Source organism: Hippoglossus hippoglossus, chromosome 5 (assembly GCF_009819705.1).
Source record: "Hippoglossus hippoglossus isolate fHipHip1 chromosome 5, fHipHip1.pri, whole genome shotgun sequence".
In the NCBI taxonomy this organism is placed as follows: Eukaryota; Metazoa; Chordata; class Actinopteri; order Pleuronectiformes; family Pleuronectidae; genus Hippoglossus; species Hippoglossus hippoglossus.
Window position 1 is genome coordinate 21,372,551 of NC_047155.1, and position 23,814 is coordinate 21,396,364.

At 44.0% G+C, this 23,814-nt stretch overlaps 1 protein-coding gene across 9 annotated transcripts in view; it reads right to left on the reverse strand.

Annotated features, from left to right (window-relative positions):
• Positions 1 to 23,814, reverse strand: part of magi1b (membrane associated guanylate kinase, WW and PDZ domain containing 1b) — a 140,423-nt gene that overhangs the window by 26,794 nt on the left and 89,815 nt on the right. For 6 of the 9 annotated variants that reach the window (XR_004613788.1, XM_034584761.1, XM_034584763.1 and 3 more), the window contains 9 exons: positions 22,157 to 22,239; positions 21,278 to 21,313; positions 17,162 to 17,219; positions 16,076 to 16,200; positions 14,230 to 14,349; positions 11,692 to 11,877; positions 10,929 to 11,588; positions 1,886 to 1,917; positions 1,349 to 1,393 (listed from right to left, as the gene is read on the reverse strand). Coding sequence is in view for 8 of the 9 variants with exons in the window: in XM_034584761.1 (XP_034440652.1) it covers positions 1,349 to 1,393; positions 1,886 to 1,917; positions 10,929 to 11,588; positions 11,692 to 11,877; positions 14,230 to 14,349; positions 16,076 to 16,200; positions 17,162 to 17,219; positions 21,278 to 21,313; positions 22,157 to 22,239 (1,345 nt within the window). In the remaining variant the exon portion in view is untranslated. The remainder of the gene's footprint in view (positions 1 to 1,348; positions 1,394 to 1,885; positions 1,918 to 10,928; positions 11,589 to 11,691; positions 11,878 to 14,229; positions 14,350 to 16,075; positions 16,201 to 17,161; positions 17,220 to 21,277; positions 21,314 to 22,156; positions 22,240 to 23,814) is intronic. The other 3 variants (XM_034584762.1, XM_034584765.1, XM_034584764.1) reach the window with 3 other exon arrangements.

The window sequence follows — 23,814 nt, forward strand, 5'->3', positions numbered from 1 at the left end:
CCTGAATATACACCTCTGCAATTCATGTTTATATTCATCACCCTGGTTAGACATAAAAGATAAGAACTTCGACGCTTTAGCAAATATTAAGTCGCTCACTCTATCAGCGTTATGAGCGTAACTGCACTGTGTTGTGTGGTGAAAGTAAAAATCAATGGGCTCATACAATTAGTCACAAAACGCCGGCCTTGTTTTATGTTTTAGTCGGAACTCAAGACTGATGCTTCCCACTGACCACATAAAATGATTTTTATGCCTTTTTTATTCCATCAAACAAAATGGCACCTCCATAAGTCATTGAGGCAGCGTTACGTCTTGTTTTCTCTCCATCCAAATCCAAAATCCAAAATCCTGCTCCCCTTTCAAAAACGACTTCAAATCTCTTGTTCTTTATAGATGTATTAGCTTTGACCTTCTGCAGTCACTGTGCTCTCCCTCTGTGCTCCAGGACTGCTATAATACATTGGTTTCTCCTGCTCCAATAACTTATTAAGGAGACAGAGGGAGGGGGGAGGGGCCGGAGCAATGAAAACAAATCCTTGCAGCTTCTCCGAGACTCGGCTCTGTCCTGCTTTGCCACCAGCAGGCCAGACTTCACCACCTCAATACATCACAGCATAGGCAGCTATCTTAAAGGGATGGTTCACCGAAAAATGAAAAGTTCACTCATTATCTACTCACCACTATGCCGATGGAGGGGTGGGTGAAGGGTTGAGTCCACAAAACACTTTATTGAGTCTCAGGGGTAAACAGCGTTGCAGCCAAGGCAACCTCTTCTTCAGACGTAATAAAACAAAAACGAAAAAACACAACATTCCTCCATGCTGCTCGTGTGGTGTCATCCAACTGACCCAACATTCAGATTAGACTCGAAACAAGGTCATTTACAGCCTAAAAGTCCACGACCGGAAGTGGCGATGCTCGTGGAGGCGTGTAATGACATGGTGTAAATGACACCGTTTCGAGTCAAATATGAATTTCAGGGCTCCCGGACACTTGGGTGACACCATACGAGCAGTATGAAGGCATGTTTTTCTATTGTTTTTTCACGTCTGAAGAAGTTGTTCCATTTACTTAAATTGTATTGGATTCGGCTGCAACACTGTTTACCCCTGAGAGTCCAAAAGTGTTCTGTGGACTCAAACACTTCACCCACCCCCCTATAGGCATAGTGGTGATGAGATAATGAGTGAACAACTCTATGCATGCATTAAGATCATTATCAACCATCACCTCTGTTATCTAATATATGTCAAACCATCACCATCATCTTCTACATCTAAAGCACCAACACCACCACACCTCAGTCACCCAAAACTTTCCACCTCATCTACAAGGCATCACATACCCTCCGAGTGTAATCTCTGTACGGAGGTGCCAGCTCAAAATCATCCTGCAAAAAAAATTGACAAACACACGTTCAGTCAGAAAAGGGTCAACAGTGAGAATGCATTAATGCAGCGGAAATCACAAACGAGGCCGTTGCTTGGTTGCGATCGTACATTCCACTCTCACGCAGCAAGCATTAGCACCCGGCGTGATGCCGATCATCAGCGTGTTAGCAACCCAGCTCACGCTGGCATCAAAGCCCCTCGTCCCAGCCCCCACCGGAGAGGAGAGGAGGAGGAGGAGGAGGGGGGAGCTGATGTGAGGCTACAGGGATCCACCCCCACACACAGCACACAGCATCCCATGTCTACAAACAGACCCACAACATCAGCACAAGTTCCACCTTACAGAGGGGACGTAGAGATGAAGCAGGAGAGAGGAGGCAGTGAGAAGGAGCTGGATATTTCCTTTTTGACAGATGGAGATGAAGGATAAGGGAGTAATGGATGGCAGGGAAAAAAAGAGAACTAGAAAGATAGAAAAAACAACAACTTACCAGTTTGGGGCTCTTCTTTGCAGGTGCCACCCCTGTGAAGGCAGACAGAAGAGAAACAGAGAAGAGAACGTTACCAATGAAGTGACAGTGTTTATTCCACGCTGTAGAAAAAGAATTTCAGAAAAAAAAGACAGATAAGGCAGACTCCAAAACAATGTCTCAACTAGCTCTTCTATCCCTCGTCTCCTTCTCCCTCCTCTTCCGCTTTCCCTGCTTTTGGTTCCTTTGCTCGCCCATCCACGGCTGGTTGTTTGAGAAGCAACGAAGGGAGGGAGGGAGGGAGTTGTGGGGTGGAGGGGGGCGTAGAGGCAGGCAGCGCGATCTATCTGCATCACTGCCGCGGCCAGCGCTCGGCTTGACTGGTGCAGCGGAAGAGTGGGGCCAGCCCCGAGGGCTCGGCCGGCTTCTCGTTACAGACCCTGGCTAACGGACGGCAATGTCAGCGAGTGTGTGTGTTCGAAGGGAGGACAGTGAAGAGTTGAGGAGGAAGGACAGAATCCTGGAGAGCAACACATCTAGAGAATGAAAGAGAGAGAGAGGAGCAGAGAGGAGAAAAAGCGAGCTGTACTCTGGAGTTCCTGGCCGTAGCATTACCCATGGAGAAGGAGTCCAAGATACTGAACATTAAATTATAGGCAACCGTCAGTTCCCCTCTTACTGAGACCATCTTCCTGTGTCCGCTGAGCGCTGCGCTCCGCTGTCGAAGGCTCCAGCATCTATAGGCAGTTGGCGCGTCCTCCCCGTCTCTCTCTTTCCTGCTGTCTTTTCCTTTTTTTCCCTCTCTCTCTCTCTCTCTCCCTCTCTCACCTCACTGCACAGTGCCCTCCCTCCCTTCTCAACCCTCAGCATCATCACTCTCTCTCCCTCCCATCCTCTCCCCCTCCCTCCCTCCATCTCAGTCTCCTTCCCACCCCCACATGCTGATAAACATCCATGTAGCTGCACACAGCAGCAGACAGCTCCGTGCACGCATTGCTCCTGACACACATCGTAGTTTGATGAAGGTGCGACAGAAAGGCACGCGTGAAATAAAGTGTTGTATGAAGTTATGGAAATGAGAGTGGGAGAAGGAATGCATCCAAACAAAGAGAAGATGCAAGACTGGTTCTCTGTGTGTGTGTGTGTGTGTGTGTGTGTGTGTGTGTGTGTGTGTGTGTGTGTGTGTGTGTACCTTTATAATGCTTAAAATTCAAGAATGAGTGGTGTATAAAACACACATGCACACACACACACAGCTCAGGTTCGTGTGTAACACATGTACAGCATGGGTGAGACTCAGCAGTGTCTGATCTGAGAAAATGGGCCACTATTGTGTGTCAATCCTTTGGGGAAACTGAGATAAGATCACACACACACACACACACACACACACACACACACACACACACACACACACACACACTCACACTCACACTCACACACGCATGCTCTAGTCTTCTTTATCTCTCAGACATCTGGGTTCATTCAAAGCTGACAGCCCCAGCTGTGGTGCGTCTGCAGCTTATTTCTTCTCTCCTTCCTCTGCTCCTTCTCCCCTTTTCACCTTTTTTTTTTTTTTTCAATCAATAGGAATCATTCATTCAGCAGTGTGTAGCCCCCCCACCCCAAATCAGACGCCTATGCATGTCTCGAGGTAAGCATGCTGTCAATCAAAGTGTCATGCTGGCGTTTGATTATTATTCATCCATCTACTGCAACTGATCTGCCGCTGTTGTCTTTCAGTGCGTCCCGGCCCTCTCTCTCTAGCTTTTATAGCAGAACCAGTCATACACAAAATGGACACACCCGAGCAAATGCACACGCAGATTTATGATTTCAGGTCAGACAGCAAAATTAAAAGTTATTCACAATTTTGTGATGTTAAATGAAATAATCGAGTTCTACTGATTAACTGTTTATCACGTTACTGTTAATCAGATGACTGATGAAGGAACAAATCATTAGTTGCAGCCTTAAAACAAATAAAAACTGCAAAAACAGCTGTGCAGAGGTTTGCATAACATTGGTCTGTGTGTGTGTGTGTGTGTGTGTGTGTGTGTGTGCGCGCGCGTGCGTGGATGCCAGAGTGTGCTTGAAGCTCCCAGATCAAAAGGTATTGTGGATGTTTGGGCCAACCTTCAGGCCTAATTACATACAAGAGGGAGAAAAGAGCGGCGATCGGGCCTGGCCTGCACTGACAGCCTGAGTGAGAGAGTGCTGACTAAATCCTCTGCACCCCCGGCTATCAAAAAATTGCCCAGTCCTCCGCAGCTCATTTTATTCTGCTTACTAAATCTTAAAATTTGTGGCACTTAACAGTGAAGAGTGACGGACTATTTAACCTACAGGGCAGTAAATACGTTTAATGTGTGTTTTTTATGATTAATGATATGTCCTCAGATTATTATGAATTCCAGTGAAACCAAAATAATGAAGTAATCAATAAATGTGATTGCAGAAATAATAATCGATTGAGTTTTACAGTCGTCTTGTTTCACCGTGTGGAGGAAAGAACTTGTTACTCTGGTTGACTCTTTTGTGTGCACTGGATATAACAGGCGGTGGAATGAAGACGGCCGTACGTTTGAAAGCCATGACACAGAATTGCCACAGGACCTCTGGTGTGGATTAATTGTATTCTGCTGAACTCTGCACAGGTTGACAGGACACACAGCGCCCCACAGCTGCAGGCAACAGTTTCCTTCCACACACAGGAACTGTTGTACCAACCTGGCAGCTCACCAGTCACTAAACGGCAGCCATTACTAAGCAGATTATGTTGTCTGTCCACAGTTCCCGCGTGTGTGTGTATGTGTTCCATGTTGCTAGATCTCAGCTGGGAGTGATGGCTTCCAACAGGCAGGTCCATCTGTCACCGTGGCGACAGTGCATGGTGACCGCAGGAGAACCGACAGACGGTCTCCAAGCAACGGTTGTTGTGGTGAGCTGCTCTCGACGTGTACGGTGAAGGAGTGAAAGGCTCGCATCAGCTGCGATGTTTCTCTGCGTGTGTGTGTGCAGGTGTGTGTGTAAACAGTGGAATAAAATGTGACAGAGGAGCACAGGCAACAGGCAGGCAGAGCGTGCATGTGAAAAGTTGTGGGGGAAAAAATGTAAGGGAGCAGTTTTTCTTGCAATGAATGTCATGGCACTACATAATCTAAAAAAAATCGGAGCTGCGGAGTGGTCTCTCCTCTGTATTGTGTGTTCCACGGCTTTGAGAGAAAGCAGGGGTGAAATCCCCTCCTCCCACAAATGCACACGTTCATCCAGAGGAGACCCAAGTGCAGATTATCAGCAGAGCATTGTCATGGAAACAAAAGATGGTGCAACGGTGGAGATTTACGACTCGCCCCGGTGGCTGTGGAGGTGTGAAGATGTGTGAGATTGGTGGTGGGGGTGGGGTGAGGGAGCGAGAGGCTCACCTTGTCCCTGTGCAACAAGCGGTGATTCACCGGATCGAGCCTCAAGCCAGCCAAAAAAAACGAGCAGAGGTGAGACGTGGGCACCCATAGGCAGGCAGGCCACCTCCCCCCATCATCATTGCTTTTCAGGACTGCAATGCTGTTCATTATGGTGCCATTGGAATGTGCAGTCAGCAGAATTTTTAATGCAAAGTGGGCAAAAATACAACGCTTCCTGCCCATACAGTGAATTGATTTTCTATTTTTTCTGTGCACAGACCCATCATCAACGTTTATCTCTTTCTAATGGGTGTGTACAAGGCTGTCCACAGTATATGGGGCCTTATGAATGTGGATGCCGGTAACTGTGGGGTTTGTTTATGTGGGTTATGTAAGTTCAAGTAATTGTGTTTGTGCCTCTCACTGTGTGTTCTCAAAGAACACTGATCCGTGGAGTGCTTTTTGACAGAAGGCACTTACAAGCTGTCTGTGCTTTTGCCGACCATTATGCCAATAAGAGCCATGTAGTGTGGCATTGATCCACTTGGTGTTTTTACCCTCTTTAAAGGTGCATGCCCAGAGGAAAAAAAACCAACAGGAAAACACACATTTCAACCTGTCTGTCTTCAAGGGGACAATAAATCTCCTTCAAACTGCACTTAAAGGCAATGAGGGGAAACGCAAACAAGTGCAAACAAGAGCAAGTACACCCTCTTGTGCTTTAACGCTATGGATGTTTCGCACATGAAGGCTCCTCAGAGTTCCCAAGTAGCCATGCAGATAATGTGATGTCTCTGAGACATCTTTGGGTATTTACCTGTTTATTGAAGGGCAGATAAAGGAAGTAACTGTTCAGGCTAGGGTTCATGAAATTGTTTAACACCAGTTGCATTTGTCAGTCCCTCGACCTGCCATTCGTCCTTCTACTGGCTGCGTGGGAGGGAAAAACGGCCCATCTCTCATTCAGGAGAAGAGGCCTGATTGCCTAGCAGGGACTAATAATGCATGTCACCGCTGATTGATTTAAGTCATGAAGTGGGGGAGAGAGAGGATTGAGAAGAGAGCTGAGCATCGTGGGGGTTTCTGCGCTGCTGTTTCATCATCTCTCCGATCCTCTGACGTCCGCCCCTTCTCTTCCTCTCCATTTCGTCCACTGCAGCCCTCCATCCCTCCATCTCCTTACATGGCTACAGGCAGTTGCTGAAGCCAGGCACATATCACCTTGCTTTCATTGCAGCACCTGCCTGGCCTTACAAACAGGTAAGAAAAATAGAATAGAATGGGGCTCAAGACTCTGCAAATAGGCTTCATTTTTCTATAGATGACTAATGACACAAGCTGCTGGGCTATTGAGAGGCTGTGTTTCAGAAATTGTGCACCCAAACAATTTCTCTCTGATAAAAGGCTGTGCAGCAGGTGCATGCTTCCCTATGGACACTATAACATTTACTCTTACTTAAATGGAGCACAGGAGAGGAAATGAGCATCTGTGCTACAGCAAGGCATCGGGGGCTGAATTGAATTATGTCATTGCATCAGTAGGGGCGGGAGAAGACAGACAGGGGGAAAATGAGCACATTTGAGCAGTGTAATTAGACAAATGAAAGAACGATGTTTCATGAAATACAGACTTGATTCAAGTCATAAATCATGCCCATGTGTATAGGTAATACATCCCAGAGTACAAAATGTGTAAAATCACGCGTGTTTGACCTGTGAATCTCCAGCCTGTGGATGGCTCTTCCCCTGGGCAAATTAATTTGGCCGAAAAGAAGAAGAAAAAAAATCATTCACAGCTAAAGTAGCTTGTTTACAAAAGCCGTTTTCAGATGTGAATTCAGATATGAATTCTGGAAAATGTATTTCGCATTCAGGTGAGGGCAGGCGCACATCTTCTATGTGTGTGACACTGCTTTGTCATCCTGAGATATTTGTTTTCTTAAGCCAGTTTTGTGTCGGTCACCTAATGTCATCAACACGACCACTCGCTAGCGGTGAATCCTCAGGAGGATCTCCAGCTGTCTTCTCACATGGGCACACTCGCACATTCTCCAGAGTTTTTACTAGGAGGGCTGGAGGGAGAAACTCCTGAGAAAATTCCGAGCCTCTCAGTCACACATTTGCTTACTCCCATACAGCCCCTCTGGGGAATGTCAGCAGATTATCAGGAGTTCAGTGCAGATCTGAATACAGTTTAAGATAAAGAGAGCAAAAAAGCAAAATTTCCATAAGATTCACTTGTTTTCTAGCCCAGTCTGCACACTGTTCCTTGTGTGAAATGAAAACATACGTTCATATTTTCACACATGCTGACTTGCGGACACTGCTCTCAGTGGGAGAGGGGTGAGGGGCACACCGCTGTGCACAGCCTCCTTAACGAGTGTGTGTCTTCACGCGCCGATCCTCAGGGATAGGCTCCCGCCTTCATGTGGGCGCGCGGGGTGTGAATCTACATACCGGCAGTGGGGGGTAGAAACAGAAACAGAGGGATACAGGGGTGGATCTCCACCAATTAAGACTGTACCGGGGTCTTTTCTGCTTCAAATCTTTAATTGGATGCATTACTGTTCCTGTTTGTGGTCCACTGTAAGTGTGTGTGTGTGTGTGTGTGTGTGTGTGTGTACTTGGATGCAACCGGTGTTTGCACGGCGAGGAAAAGATTCTTGATGGATGGAAGGAGAGCGAGTGTAAAACGAAACGAGAGCGAGAGAGAAAAAGATGTATGTGTATGATAAGCACATCTGACATCAGGACCCCAATTAGAGGCCAGTGCGCCTCGTTTCTACAGGCGGAGCGAGAGAGCAGCAAAGAGAGGAGGAGCGAGAGAGTAATTAAGGTACCGCATGTAGAACCTTGGTTTGATGTCTCAGGCGTTGGCCTGTGTGAATACGTTTGACAACACACATGGCATGTGAATGATTACCAGGGCACTGATACGCAAGAGAGTGCACGATGCAAAACAAAATCACCATTCAACACAGAGAAATCTGATCGAAATCTGATCACTTACACTTCATTGAGCCCTGCAACTACAATAATTCTTTAACCCACTTCTTTATAATGCCACACATAAGCTGCTTGAATGGTTTTTATCTGTCCATATTGTACACGCCATTGATAACGATAGATAAAATAAGCACTGAAGCAATTTGACCATGAATCAATTAGTCCAGAAGTCATAACGCTTTGTGTCAGATTTAATGGACCGCAATTGGGAAATCTTTGGGTTTTAGACATCTGGGAAAGTCTAGTTGACATTTTTACTGTTTTCTGACATTTTATAGACAAAAACACTAAATTAATTGGCCAGAAAAACACAAATCAATCATCCATAAATAAACAAATTAAAACAAATATATATATATTATTAGTTGCACCCCTCGAGCAAATATAATTTTGGTTCTTTAAGAAATGTATATTCCTAAAACATATGGGCTGATTACTATTAAAGATTTTTATTACTAGTACCAATATGATTGAGTATCAATGACGTTTGAATATGAACACTGTACAAGATCTTTGCCAAGGTTACTGTAGCACTACTTTGGTTCTCTATTACTGTGTTGTGATATTAGAGTCATCAGGTTCGTCAGCAGAAAGCAATATCCACCAAGGCCAAACAGTCTCATTAAATATATTCAATCTGCACCAAATTACACACAAACTCATATTAGTTCCCTAAATAAGCCATGAATTTGAATGAAAAACACTCTATCCAAGCCCTGATCCAGATCCACACCAAAATTGAATGGGATCTTTCCTGATCCGTACTGCATCCTCCATCAAGTTTTATGGAAATCCGCCCAGTCGTTTTGTGTAATCTTGCTTACAAGCAAACAAACATACAAATGAACGGACAGGGGTGAAAACATAACCTCCTTGGTGGAGGTAACCAGCAACCAGGAACGTGCAATGAGGATTCTTTAGTATTATTTATCTACATAAACACCAGACGGAAGGTGCTGCTACAATAACAATTAAACTGAATTTAATGTTTGTTTCCTGAGTTTGTATGTTTCTTAGCCTTTTGGCTTTCTTCACACTAAACTGTAATTATGATAAAAAACCAATCTGCTGGTACAATTAAATTAGTTCCATATAGATTATCATCATACATACCTTTGTGTTTTATCTTAGTGCCATTCCTCCTATCACAGACTGTCTGCAGCTATCAGAGCCAGACACTGTGCTCACACACAGATAGCTAAACTGCCGTCTGTTTTATTGACAGCCCATGATGATGCTCTATCACTTTATGGGCTTCTGTATACTAAAGAGGGAGGTAGTGAAAGAGTTTTGTGTGTGTGTGCGTGTGTGTGTGTGTGTGTGTGTGTGTGTGTGTGTGTGTGTGTGTGTTTGTGTAGGTGAGACAGAGAGAGTGACAGAATGGAGAAAGACAGATGCAAATTGAGGTGAAGAACCAAGTGGAGAGAAAGACAGATTCAATGCAAGACTACAATTTGACTTGGCTACTGTTCATCTGACCAATATCCATTTAACAGCTCTAAGCTCCCAACCCTACTGTGGTTCTAACTGCGCTGTGCACACACAAAGACAAAAAAAAGCCTTTTTGGTTATTTGAATTAATAAGCCCCAAAGCAAGCTATGGACAGCCTGACAGAGAAAATGGTCCAATTACTTGTATCACACAGTGCGTTTAGAGCTCTGAAGATGTGAGAGTCTGAGGGGGATTGGAGAGAAAATACTGAAATTCAATCATTTCAGTTCTCTCCTCAATTCAAAGTTGCTTTGTTTCCATTTAATGCTGCGTCTGTGAGACAGTGATTTTCAGTCAGGAGCTGTGACAAAAGCCAGGTGGGGCACGTTCAATAGCAGCATTCATACGCCAGTGCATTGTTTCTGCAGCGATGACATTGACCAGTGAAAACGTCTGTCAACAGCTAAATGTCACCGTCTTCAGCTCATACCAAGTCAGGGAAGCAGGTGGGTGGATAAAAGCAAGCCAGCCCCATCAGTGGCATCTTTTAACAGACTCTAGCATGGGCGTACACTAAAAGCCAAAAAACAAACTAGACATGTTCTCAACAAACACACACAGCAACAGACACAGAGCATCAGACAGACGGGAAGAAAATAAATGTTTCACACTCTCTGACCTGAAACAGCAACTAAACCTGAGATTTCTTTTCTGCGTTTACCCTTCATTTCATAGTACCTCCATCTACCCTTTTAACTTCCCTTTTCTCTGCCACCTTCCCATCTCAAGACAGCCATAACGTTTGACTGTTGATGCCATTCAGCGTAAACACCTCCCTCTCTATTCCCACTTCAGTCCTCCACGTCCTCAAATGTTATTTCAACTTTCTTTCTTCCCTCTATCTTGCATCCTTTGCCTCCAACCTCTATTTACTGTACATGAATAAATTAATATGTATGTCAATAAAAGCTCTATATGAGCTGGAGCAGCCTGTAAGGCAGAGGCCGAGCATTTCTTGTCAACTGCATCAAGCAGATACATGTGGCGTTTGCTTTGTTTTGCAGCACTTCAACATATGGACACATAAATCAGAAAGTGCCATATAACTTGACACCTGTTTCCTCCACCTTACTCATCTCCATCTGCTCTCATTATTTACAATACAAGTGATGAATGTACTGACACAATGCAGATGCTTAAAGAGAGATCGGCCTGCACTCACCTCTCTGCACCAGCATGGTGACCTCTTTGCCTTTGGGACACTTGCTGAGCAGGTCGACCACCTGGTTGTGAGACATGCTCTGCACGTTTCTCTTGTTCACCTCCACGATGATGTCCCCCTCCTTGAGGCCACGGCAGCGAGGGTAGTCCACGATCTGCTTCACCCTCTGCCCTCCGCCTCCGGGACTGTCTGCGATGGTAAAGCCAAAGCCCTTGTCTCCTTTCTCCATGTGTACGGTGATGAGTTCTGGTTGTGTGGCGATGGATGAGGCCAGGGTGACCACGTCGCTGGGGTAGCCGTGCTGGGAAGAGGTATCGGAGGCCCCCTCAGCGGAGGGGCTGTGGGATCGCGGGAGGCCATTGAGGGGTGCGCCGCCGTTGTTCAAGATGTTGTTGTTGTTCTGACTGCCGTGGCTGGATGGGGAGTTGTAGCTTTTGGGGCCCTCCTGGCCGTTAACGATGATGGGCTCTTTGTTTTCAAGAATAGCCACTGAGGTAACCAGGCTGGTGTTGGGGTCATCGGGATCAAAGGGGAGTGGGTAGCCACGGCACAGCTCCAAGTTGACCATGGAGCCAATAGGGATGGACTGGAAGATCTTTACAACTTGGGCATGGGTGTAGCCAAGTACACATGTATCGTTGACGCTCACGATTACATCACCTTAGAGGAGGGAGGACAAGTTAAGTAAAACAATATCTGTATTCCGCCAAAGTTTCACTTAGCAGCCTTCCTTCTTGGTAAACTTTAAATTCAGTACACCCACCTGTCTCCATCTTGCCATCCAGGGCTGCAGGTCCATCAAGGACCAGGCTCTTTATCTGTAGGAACTCGTCCGGCTCGTCACCTCCTACGACAGTGAAGCCGAACCCCCGACGACTCTTTTTCAGCTTGGTGTTGATGAAAGTCCCGTTCAGTTCGGATCGGTTCCGAGTAAAGAAAGGCTTCCCCCCTGAACACACAGACACAGATCATTAACTTTAGACTGCACTGGTAGACAGATGTAACAGAGCAAACTGTATTAAAAAGCTCTGGATTCTGTTTGTTCAATACTCATTAATCAAAACATTTACATTTCATTCTCTTTGGCCAATGCAACTAAATTAAATTAGAGTAAGGTAATGGCTACTGGCCGTTATATAGTGTTCGCCCAAATTACACAACATGACTCACAATGGACTGATTACATTAAATGGATTAGAAGGTAATCTGAAACACAAGAAGAAAATGGAGATAATCCCAAATGCAAAAATCCCAATCAATCCCAACCTTTCAGGGCCAGGTTTTGCTGGGCTTCAGCCACTGCTAACCTTAATCAATGATACTGGCTCTAATGTGTGACAACTGTTAATAGTAGTAGTATATACTACTGGCTGGATATACTTTGTTAGATGCTTGTAGAGGATACTGTACTGATTAAGGTAATATTGATCCCTTAAAAGTGCATTAGTCTGAAGCAGAGTTCAAAGCAGCAGTTAAGACATCAATACAAACAAAGGGGACATAAAGTAGTTCAAACAATACATGATGCTGCAAATTAAATTATATTATTTTTTGTCACCTTTACTTACAATGGTTTTTAACCGAGGTGAAAGGACATACATATGTGCATAAGAGACGGTTCTGTGTTGATAAGTACCTGCCGATTATATTCAACACTGGTTGCGAAGGTTTAATTAACAGATTTCTCCATTAAACACATTTCAGAGTGGTGTAAAGCCATGAGAAGTACTCAGACAGGGCAATTCAAACCCAATTACTCAGCCTCCCTTCCTTTCTTTCTTCTTGCTTTTTTCTACCTCATTATGTATCATTAAGAATACTAGCAAGAGAGATAGGAGATGTTATCAGTCTAAATCGAAGAAATGGAGTGAAGTATTCACGACTGCGAGTGAGAGGAATGAGGAATTGAATACACGGAAGAGGAGCCACATACACACGGAAAATGATTTCACATAAATTAGTTTATACTTCACAAAAATGAATGAGGAGTTGCTGATTGGGGTGAAGGGAAGACGCAGGCTGAACAAAGATAAGAGGAAGAAGGGAGTGAAGAAGAAGGGACCACAGAGGAATGTGTTTGGTGACCTACCGGACCACATCAGGTGATGGCAGCGCTACAGTTTATGCATTCAATGAAACATGCATAACCACTGGACCCAGTTGGTGTCCTTGTGTTTCTGTAGTTTTGTGCATTGTGTGTGTGTGTGTGTGTGTGTGTGTGTGTGTGTGTGTGTGTGTGTGTGTGTGTGTGTGTGTGTGTGTGTGTGTGTGTGTGTGTGTGTGTGTGTGTGTATTCGTGTGCAGTGCCTTTGAATCACATTTTTCAGAACAGGCAAGATGCAACAAAACTGCGAGCTGAAATGGCGGCTTTATCCACCAGGGATCCACAGATGTAAGAACAGACCAGGAAGCAGGAGAAACATGAAAGCCAAAGAGTGAGATAAAGAGATTTCAAATGATGACTTTCTCCGGAGGCAGAGACAAACAAAGATGGAAAAGACGGAGAGATGGACCGAACAAACAATTGAACCAAAGCAGAGAGAGGGGTGGGGGGGAGACAAAAAGACAAAAGACAGCGAGACGGCCAATGTGAGCTATAAAATAGAGAGATCGATGAGGGAGAAAGGAAAAGGCAGCTGATAGAGCAGCGAGGGAGAGTAAGAGGGGGAGACAGGGTGAGGCAGTTAATTCTCTGGCATGGCTGCGCTAATTAGACAAGCTGCTAGTGGGAGGCTGGTATAAAAGGAGCTGGCAAGAAGGAGAAGAAGAAAAAAACCACAGTAACGGCGAGACACTGTGTCTGTAGGTGTGAGCGCTGGTATATGACGGGTGAAATCAGGCCATTATTTGATCCGAAAATTGGAACAACATGAGAGAGGTTCCAAGAGAATCAGCATGTGGCCACAGTAAACACGGAGGGAGCACGTATATAAAATAAAACCGCGCCTGGCACAGTCACATCCAGTGTGTTGGCACAAAAATACAAACATGGCCTTGAGTGCTCTGTTGGAAAAAAAATGTCTACTGTACATAACCAATGAGTTGAATTTGACTTTACTTATTACGAATATGTGATGAAGCTTATACAAGGAGCTGCTTTACAGTGTCAATTCATAACTGGTCCTCCATCATGAAAACTCAAACATGGCCTGAGGCAACAGCTCAGGAAAACACACTGAGCTGAATTTGATTTGACTCATAATAAGTCCCTCTGGGTAGCACGGCACAGAAACAGCAAAGTAATGAATAATACTATTTTCACATGGTTTTAAAGCTCATAGTGTATAGATGAAAAACATACGTTTTTGTCCCATGGCGTTGGGGGCTGGGGGTGCTGTCTGAGGGTCCCTGTAGGTCTCCTGGTGGTTGGCAGCATAGCTGGCCAGAGGGGCACCAGCTAATGTCGAGTCCTCGATCCATTCTGCAACAGCAAAAGGCAAATGTTCTCTAGTTCGGGTCTAGACAGGTGCATAGCTGCCCTACTTGTGGAGGCAACCAGGGCTAAGGGCTCTGGGACACGGTGGCCTACTGTGCTGCGAGTTTGGGACAAAGCCAGTCAGCGTCATTTGAAGCTAGAGATGCAAGTGGAGCTAAAACTTCTCTGTGAAAATGACACATTTCCTGCTCTGGCTTCTGTCAGTTGTAAGTTACAAAAGCTTCCCACCGAGCAAGAAGTGAATATGGTTCAAAACGTCTAACAACCCACAGATCACCCAGATCATGTGAGACCAATATAGTTTCACAACTAATGAGACTAAGCGTAAACCCAGGTTGAATAGGCGTTTTAACACTGTTTCATGTCGCCTAAAAATAAAAGGAGGTGTGTGGAAATTGAGCGGCCCATTAATTCATAATGGCCCCCTCTTTTGATAAATCACCTTGTTACAGCATCACGGCACCGATCGCACTGCAGCCTTCATTTATATTCTTAACAGTGAGGTAGAATCAATGCAAGGGTGAAAAAATGGTAAAAACCCTGCTTGAAGGTATTGAGTTATTCCTTTTTTTTTTTTAAAGAGAGACGGGAGTAAAGTCAGCAGGTAATCGAGCGGAATCAAATGATTTCTGCTGAATGTGCAGAAGGTGGAGCGTGATAGGAGAATCCCCTTGTGGGCTGGCCTGCATTTACAATTAATCTCTCTGCGGGATGTCCGGTGAATGCATTTGAGACAGGAAGCAGGAGTGGGTAAAGAGCCCCTTTTAGACAGCCTGTTACAGACGGGAATGTTACGCCTTTATTTGTCCTCGCCATTCTGTATAAAAAGTACAGAATGGGCGGAGCATTGTTGTTCATGGAGCCATCTCAATATCTGTGTTAAAATAAAAAGCTGATATGGCAAGCATGTGCTGGCTGTGTTTGGTTCAATGTAAACTAGTAAACCTTGCATAATAGTCTTTACGGCAATATAGTGGGATCTCTATCTCTATAAAGCCCCTTTTCCACTGGTCAAAAAACCCACTAACATCCACTAATTCAATTTTAATTCAGTCAAATGACTCTGCAGTAGACTAAGGTTTTTATGGAAATATGACACCAGGTGAACAACCCTAATTTCTTATTTTTTATTTTGCTAGTCTACTCTAGACGCTGACGCTGCAACTTACTGGCAATGAGGAAGGAATCAATCCCCTTTTTAAGTGGGTTTACTCGCATTTATAAAACCTGTTAAAGAGGTATAAGGGACTAACGTATTGGTTGAGTTTTGCAGCAAGAGTCTTGTTAGGGAATGCAACAATATTAGTTTTGTTAATGTCAACACTTTTTTTAGTGACGGATATCAGAAAGAAGGACCTTTTTAGCGAACGAAGCATTTTCAGTTGCAGAGAAACTTACCTGTTTTCTCCTTGGGGAGAAAAAGCTTTAAAAGTTATTACCACAAACAAGTCTCCGAAGACAGCACAGAAAACAGAAATTAACCTCAAAAGGGCTGTGCGGTACAGCCGCAAATAATAGTTATGCCTTTATGGAAGAGCACTTAGCAAATCATAGGCAGTAGCAGGCAACATCAAGTCGTACTGTAGCAGTAATTGGAAGAAAGACAAACACAGTCTCTCAGTCTCATACAGACACATATGCGGACGACTCAGTCACACACATGAACAGAAAGAAAGGAAATGACGCCCTTAGCGGGGGCTTGTGAACAAACCTCGGATGTAGCGCTCACCTTCAGGTGGCTGCTGGCTTTGCGGCTGAGGCTGCTGCTGCTCCAGCTGCCTGCGCCTTTTAGCCTCCAGCACTGGATTCTCATACTGGGTCTTCCTGTTAATATGACTTTGGGATGGTGAAAGCAGGGACGAGCAGACGGAGGTATGGAATGAGTGACAGAGGGAAATGAATAATAAGAAAGAAAACAAGAATACAAAAGAGGATGTAGGACAAGAAGTGAATATCAGCGGGAAAAGTGGAGCGCCACAGGGAGGGAAGACAGACACAGAGGAGAGGAGGAATAAGAGAAGAGAGAGAGGGGGAGGGAAGGTCAAGAGAGGGAGGGGAGACATGGCGATAAGCTTTGATCAATAGCGGCACAATACATATGCATCCATCCACACAAAACTCCTGTCTGAGACATGTACTACACAATCACACACACTGATCACATCACATAAATCCCATTGTGATGATGGCTTAATTCACAGAAACTACAAACACCTTTCACATCACCTACCAACCCTGGGGGAGAGTTCCTACTAAGCTACCAGCACCCAAACCAATGACACCTGAAAGCACCACATTATACAGCAAATGAAGGAAATGGTGAATAATGTATATTAGAAAAAACTAAATGCAGGAAAAAAATTGAAATGCTCTGAGCCTGCAAGTGCTGCTTTGAACAACATCTAAAATGCATGAAATATATTCATATTAATGATGAATCCCAGGTTCTTCACACAAGATGAGAAGCACACATATGCGCACACCCACCACACGCACTTGCTGCATGTTTTCCCAAATGGTAATGACACAAACAAAATGGCCTACATTTTCCAGTCTACAAAAGAGCTGAGGCAAAAATCATGCTGCGCCGTCTTCCTGCAGAACCGTACATAAATTAGAGCAGCTCCCATTTACAGTGAGGTCAGGAGTTTCTGTTTTTGTCAAGACTGAAAACATGTGAAAGCGTTCTACATATGTGCAAAAAGAAAAATGGAACAATTTCCTCATATTTCTGAATAACTGTGTGCACACCGCCAGCGTTAAAGCATCCTTGCGTTGCACAGTGCACGTCACTTACTCAACATAGTAGACCCCATACACTGGATCGTCGATTTTCTCCCATCCTGGTGGAAGTTCTAAAAAAAAAAGAAAGAGAAACACAATGAGAGTGAGACAGTGGAAATGAGGGAAACTTGAGGCTGTGAAGTTGCTAGAGGCCATATATGGAGCCATTAGTGCCAAGGCCAGTGGAGACCTTTTGCCTCCCCATTGTGTCTCCCTGTCACTCAGTCTCCGGGGCCAGAGTGACTCAACAGCTTCACAGGCTGTCTGACTGCCCCCCCCTACCCCCACCCGTCCCCTCACACTGCTGACATTTCCCCACATCAGATAAGAACAGAGCAAGGCCCCCCCTTCGGCTCAGATGGATGGATGAATAGAGGGTTTAAAGGAGGTGGAAGAAAGGAGTGATGAGGGGTAAGAAAGAAGGAGACACAGAGGACAGAAAGGGGAGTGAGGGTCAGGTGAAGGTAAGAATGGGGGGAAACTACAGGAGGGAAGGATGAACACTTCAGGCTACATCCACACAACTGTGTTTTCATTTGAAAATGGCATTTTCAAAGTAAAAAGATGTGTCCACACAAGCGTTTAGGCTCCGGATAAATTTGAATCACCGTCCACACAAACATGCCGAAAAACGCATATAAGGTGTGACAGCTTAATTGCACTGGTCCTGCGCGTGCCGGTGCACACAGAAGGCATTTAGTTGTTGGTTGCAGAATTGTCGCAGATTGCTCAAATAATAGCTCATGTCTTACACATGGAAGGAGTTGTAAAATTGTAAAATGCAGAATTTAACTGCACAACAGCAAAGACAACATGGTCAACAAAGTTTTTAATCGATTATCCATGTTGGATTCTACACTAGTAGCCAAGGCTAATGCCGGTTGCTTTCTTCCATAAGGGCGTCATGAATCAGTGAAGACTACATTGTGACTGAAAAGAGCCAATCAGCAAGAGGTTTTCTGAGTAGTCGTTTCCAAACATATCAGTTTCTGCCCGTCCAGAGTAAAACACAGCGCCAGAGTTTTCAAAACAAAACGGGACCAGCAGCGTTTCCTAACTTCTCAGTTTTAGCGCCTCTAAAACTCCAGAGTAGTGTGGACGCCAGGCATATCTGTAGCAAAGTGGTTGTTTTTTTAAACAAAAACGTTGTAGTGTGGATGTAGCCCCAGTCTTTATAACTGTTGAACAAAGACACACGGAACATGCATGATAACGTGCAGCCAAATGTCAGAAAATGATTGGAAGATTTTCTTTTTTATGCGTAATGACACATGATTATTTTCCTTTTCTTTTCCTCATATCAATGAGACCCAGTCAGTGCAAAATAACAAGGACACACAATTCTAATTAATTCAATGGCTGAATCGGTGAAAAGACACCAGTCCATTGCCAAACACAAAACTACTACCTACCACCTATAACTATCATATTTTATTGACTCTGGTTTTACGTGAATTTACCACAGACCTGACTTCAACTGTAACACCTCCTGCTTTATTGACTCAGTTTGCACTATGTACACACCTGGCATTAACATCGAGGGGGGTGGCCTTTAAAAGCAGCTGGTTATTCACAGCGACGTAAAAGCACATGTGCTCAGAAAGAATAAGTGAAATCCATCCTAATTAACGCTGATTAGCAAAAAATAAATAAATATGACTGGGGGCCACTTCAGCACTGTGTAATTGCCCAATGGAGCAATCTCGCTGTGTTTCTGCTGTGTGTGCCAGAGAGTCATGCCATCACGCATCCAACAGGACCATCAGATTCAGTTCTGTATTACGTCTGATTACAGCGGAATTGATTATTGGCCGGCCACCACGTAGATAATGTCAGAGGCTTCTAATTGGTTACAAACACAGATTGTCCAATAATCCTCTCCTGTGATGTATACATTTTACATACTATTACCCTCAGCCAATTAGGCCTCACCCTGTGTGCGTGGAGATAATAATTACAATCATCCAACTTGGAGAGCCTACCTCTGCTTTCTAATGAGGTGGGCCCTTGGTTGGAGTGGAGTCAGCAACAGAGGCAGTACAAATGCTGCTGGAAGGGAAGGTTTAAACTGTCTGTATATGACACACATCATACCACAGCCTATAGTGTTTCATTCACCAGCTAATGTAAGAAAGTTCATGCAGCTGAAAAAGCAAACGCAAGGCTAGAGCGCTGGTGTTGTTATAACTGAGTGAACCCATGGAGCAGGCGTGGTGAATTTTCATTCAGATGTTGTGATCTGGAACGTTAAATGGAAAGTAGTCCCATCCCGCCTTTGCGCAAAAATTGTAATCACCCACTTGATTTCACACTGCACTAGTTCCGCTCCTTGAGGAGCACCAGTGTGTGCGGAGTCTGTGTATGTGTGTATGAGAAAGAGAGAGCGAGCGAGAGCCCAAAGAGAGGATGTCTGGTGCTGCAACCATCTTGACAGCGTGGTTTACATTTCAGCATGTGGAAACACAAATGAGCGAGACAAAGAGTGAGAGATCTGTCGCTCATTACGCTGTGTTTTCTTCTTCACCCGTCCCCCTCCACTCACGTCCAACCTTCCGTGGCGTATTGTGAATTTAAGGGGAAGTCAAGCGTGATGAATTACATGTTTAACTGTTTGCATCTCGTTGTCTTGGTACGGCGCAGTGATTGATTTCTCTCGAGTAAGCCAGTGCTACAGAGGGAGACAGACACGTGTGTGTGTGTTTGTGTGTGTGTGTGTGTGTGTGTGTGTGTGTGTGTGTGTGTGTGTGTGTGTGTGTGTGTGTGTGTGTACACATATGTGCTGGCGTTCATAAAAAGCCTGAGTCGGCTCCTCCTCAGGGCTCTACAGTTAATTGCGTTTCATTGCCCACCTGTATTGTATTTTGCTGATCGATAATTATTGAACATGTTTATCCAGTCGAGGGTCTGTCTTGTGGAGACAGGGGAGTGGTTATATCTGATGATAACAACATGGCAGAGGTTTAAATGCCAAACAGTTGAATCCTGAAAGATGCTGGATTATATTTTTTGGGGCATCTGACGTACTTTATTTCTCTCTTCCACTTTCATGTTTGGTGAAAACATCTGTCTGCTGCAGGCAAAGAGAGATATCTCATCGTAGATATCAAAATAATAATTAATGCAGCTTTAGCCAGAAAGGAGAAATATATTCAGTTATGATACATAAACAGGATGGCATAAGTTTGAAAAATACCCTATATCCTACCCTTAAAACCTTAAAAATCCAATTTTACAAAACTGAAATGACTGAATATCAAGACACACACTGCTTTTTCAAGGGGATACCATTATTCCACATAACAATAGCAATATGCATTTATGAATAGATATATGAACAATACGAAATGTGTGTATTTATCTCGCTCGTCCCTGAATCCCAAGGTACACACACAAAGGTCTATAGTAAATCACTAATCAACTGTGTCCTCTGATGGAATGACGTCATTTATTAGCAGAACATATCGGAGCAGGGCACAGTCTCCAGACACCATTTATCCTGCTGCCACGCTGCTGTGTCTGATAGACTAGTTAGTGTCCTGATGGGAGTCGGGGAGAAAAGGGGCCTGTTGCTATCTGGCTCAGACAGACACTCATTAGGAAATCATCATTATAAGAATCTTCTCTGGATCAGACGTCATCTTTTATGTATGAAATGATGCTCTGTTCATGTGGGAGTGTACTCGGTGTGTGTGTGTGTGTGTGTGTGTGTGTGTGTGTGTGTGTGTGGCTGTTTGGTAGCATGTGGCTAAGTTGACAGTTGAGTGTAAAGTAAAAGTCAGTTTTCTAATCACACACAGTACATGTTTGTCAGCACCACATACTGACGGTAGGCTAGATAAAGGTCATGTCTCTGATAGCATAATGTCTCATTTCTACATGATTAGAGTCAATGTCAAAGTCACCTCTCACCAACCGTCAGTCACGCTGTGTGAGCCGCTAGTGGTGGTGTCGTGGATGTGCGTAATTAATTGTCCATTAACGGTCGTCACTCCATTAGCTTCATTCAACCATTTCAGCCTCAGTAACGTAACTTTCAAGTGATTTAAATGTGTGTAAACAAAGGTGACACTTTGACATTTTAAATGCTGATGCACATCTAATAGGGTGGAGTAAAAGATAAGGTGCTTACCTAGGTCATTGTCCAGCTCCTCTGTATGCACCCCCTCTGCTCAGAGAGGATGAACCCAGCAGCACCACAGGATCATTGAAGGAGGGAAAGAGAGGTGGGGGCACAGAGGGAAAAATGTGTCAGTTAGATGCAATAACAACATGTGGCCACAGGGTGGCCACAACAGAGTTAATCAAGCATGAGCCTCAGCCTCATGTGACAGTCCGTGTTTACAAAAATCATCTGTGATCATGAAACAACAGTGAAGAGCTGATTTATAATTCTATTCAACCTGAATGATAAAACATCAGCAGCAATAAAACCATTTTTAGGTTTTAATTATGAACATGTCTGGATGTCTTACTAGAGGAATTATTATATATATGCACAAATCAAACACCTCATCTTAATACTTAATATTTTTATTTTAAACATCTATGTGTATGCTCCACCTCAGAGTGCGTCAGGGAGAGCGTTACGTTTTAGTGCTAGATGATGGAGTCATCACTTCTCAGAGCTGTGGGACAATCAGCGGAGAGAAGGAGCATAACAGAGACTCCTATCAACTGCTCGCCATTTTCTGTGACCCAACACCGACACCTATGGGCCACTGAGGGGAACCAGCACTCTGGCATAGTCATATCTGATTTCACAAAATCACAACTTTATGAAACGAGAGACAGATGTTATCTCCTGTCTCCAAACTCCTCTGGGTCTCTAGTTTGTGGTGTCAATAAAGGACTGAATACACGAGTATTCAGAGTGAAAGATGAAGACACAATTGATTATCTGATATTTATTAATCATCTAAAAGCATTTGTCTTAAATTGCTTGAGAAAACCATGAACCTTTTGCAAAAACAAACAATCTCTGGGTTACTAAGCGCTCACGTAGACGTACCATCATCTTCACATTCTTCCAGGGGTTTCTGAGGCTTGTCCAGGCACCGAGGGTCTATCCAGGAGGTGGTTTTTGTATTGTGGCTAAACAGAACATACAAGAGTAAAATTAAATGGCAGGAAAAAAAAATCTGTAAAATCACATAGAGAGAAGGATGCTGAAAGAAGCTAAAGGTTGTAGTAGAATGTATTAATAAAGATGTTCTGGTTTAATATGAATTAATAAACATACATGTTGGGGTCAAGGGTTGTTTCTTAATCTACAGAGGTGAATATCAGAGCTAATTATCAGCACAAAAACACATAAAATCCTAGCATGCTTTTTTAGAGGAATATTTCCTGCCATTAAAGCACGGGAGTCGAGTCTGTTATAAATCACTGACCCTAGTGTTTCCTTTTTGAGGCTTCATAAATACAACAGAATATCACAAAGAGAATTGCATTTACAGCAGACTTTATTTGTGAAACTAAAATCTAGATCCAGTGAGTAACAATAACCATGAGGAAAATATCCCTACTATACAATGTAACCAGAGGCCTTATTTATAACCCTTGCGTACGAACAAACGTGGTCTGAAAGATGCGTACGCCACTTCTAAAGCAAATGTTGGGATCTATAAAAACAAACTTGACAGGAGAATGTGCGCACTTGTACACCAACCCATGTGTACGAATATTTCAGAGACAAGAAAATGATGATGCAGACATGAGGAAGTGAACTGAAGCCAGATTATTGATCAACTTGATCACTACTTGATCAATAAACTGGAGCACTTCATCATTAACGTTAAAACCAACAGCGTTATTTGTGCTCGTGTGAAAAAACTGTTGCAGAGCCGAGTCATTAATAGTTTTTAATATGATCTTCTAACACTGTGCTTGTATCATCAAGTCTGACTTTAGTTTTTATACAGTGTGTTTGTGTGTGTGTGTGTGTGTGTGTGTGTGTGTGTGTGTGTGTGTGTGTGTGTGTGTGTGTGTGTATAAAATCTCTGCAGTGCACGTGACTGCCAACTGCGCACTGGAGATCACTTGCAAAAAAACAAACTGTCCAATTTCAAACTTCCATTTCCAAATAATATCCCGATGTGGAGGTTAGGATCCACTGATGTGTGAAGTAATCGGTCCGATTGTTCTAAATATATAGATACTGCGGTGACACTAATGCTGCGTGATGGATGTACTGGCACTGATAGAGGAGTGCGCGAATGGAAGGATGATGAGGAAACGAGTGTTCAGCGATCACAAAGATTTCCTGTCCCATGATGATGACTCATCAGTTGATATAGATTCTACAGATCTGTGATCTTGGAACTTTGGGCTTAATTGAGTCCAGTATTAACCAGACCGACCAGATGGAACCAAAGCATCCCAGAACACATTGGGTTCAATGTTGGCGTGTAGAGGGCAGAATATGAGGCAGATTCACAGTACGCACGTTTCCAGGTGGACTGTGATTTATAAAGGTAACATTGCCTTCAGGTGTGAGTGTGCACGGTTTTATAAATCAGAAATTTGTTTGGACACGGCATTTACAGTTTTTGTGCACCAAACACTTTTAGTATGAATCCTGTGCAGTTTTATAAATGAGACTTCAGGTCACTGTGAACTGCTCTTTTCTACACAAATGTTTATCTTCAAACTTCAACTATCCTGAAT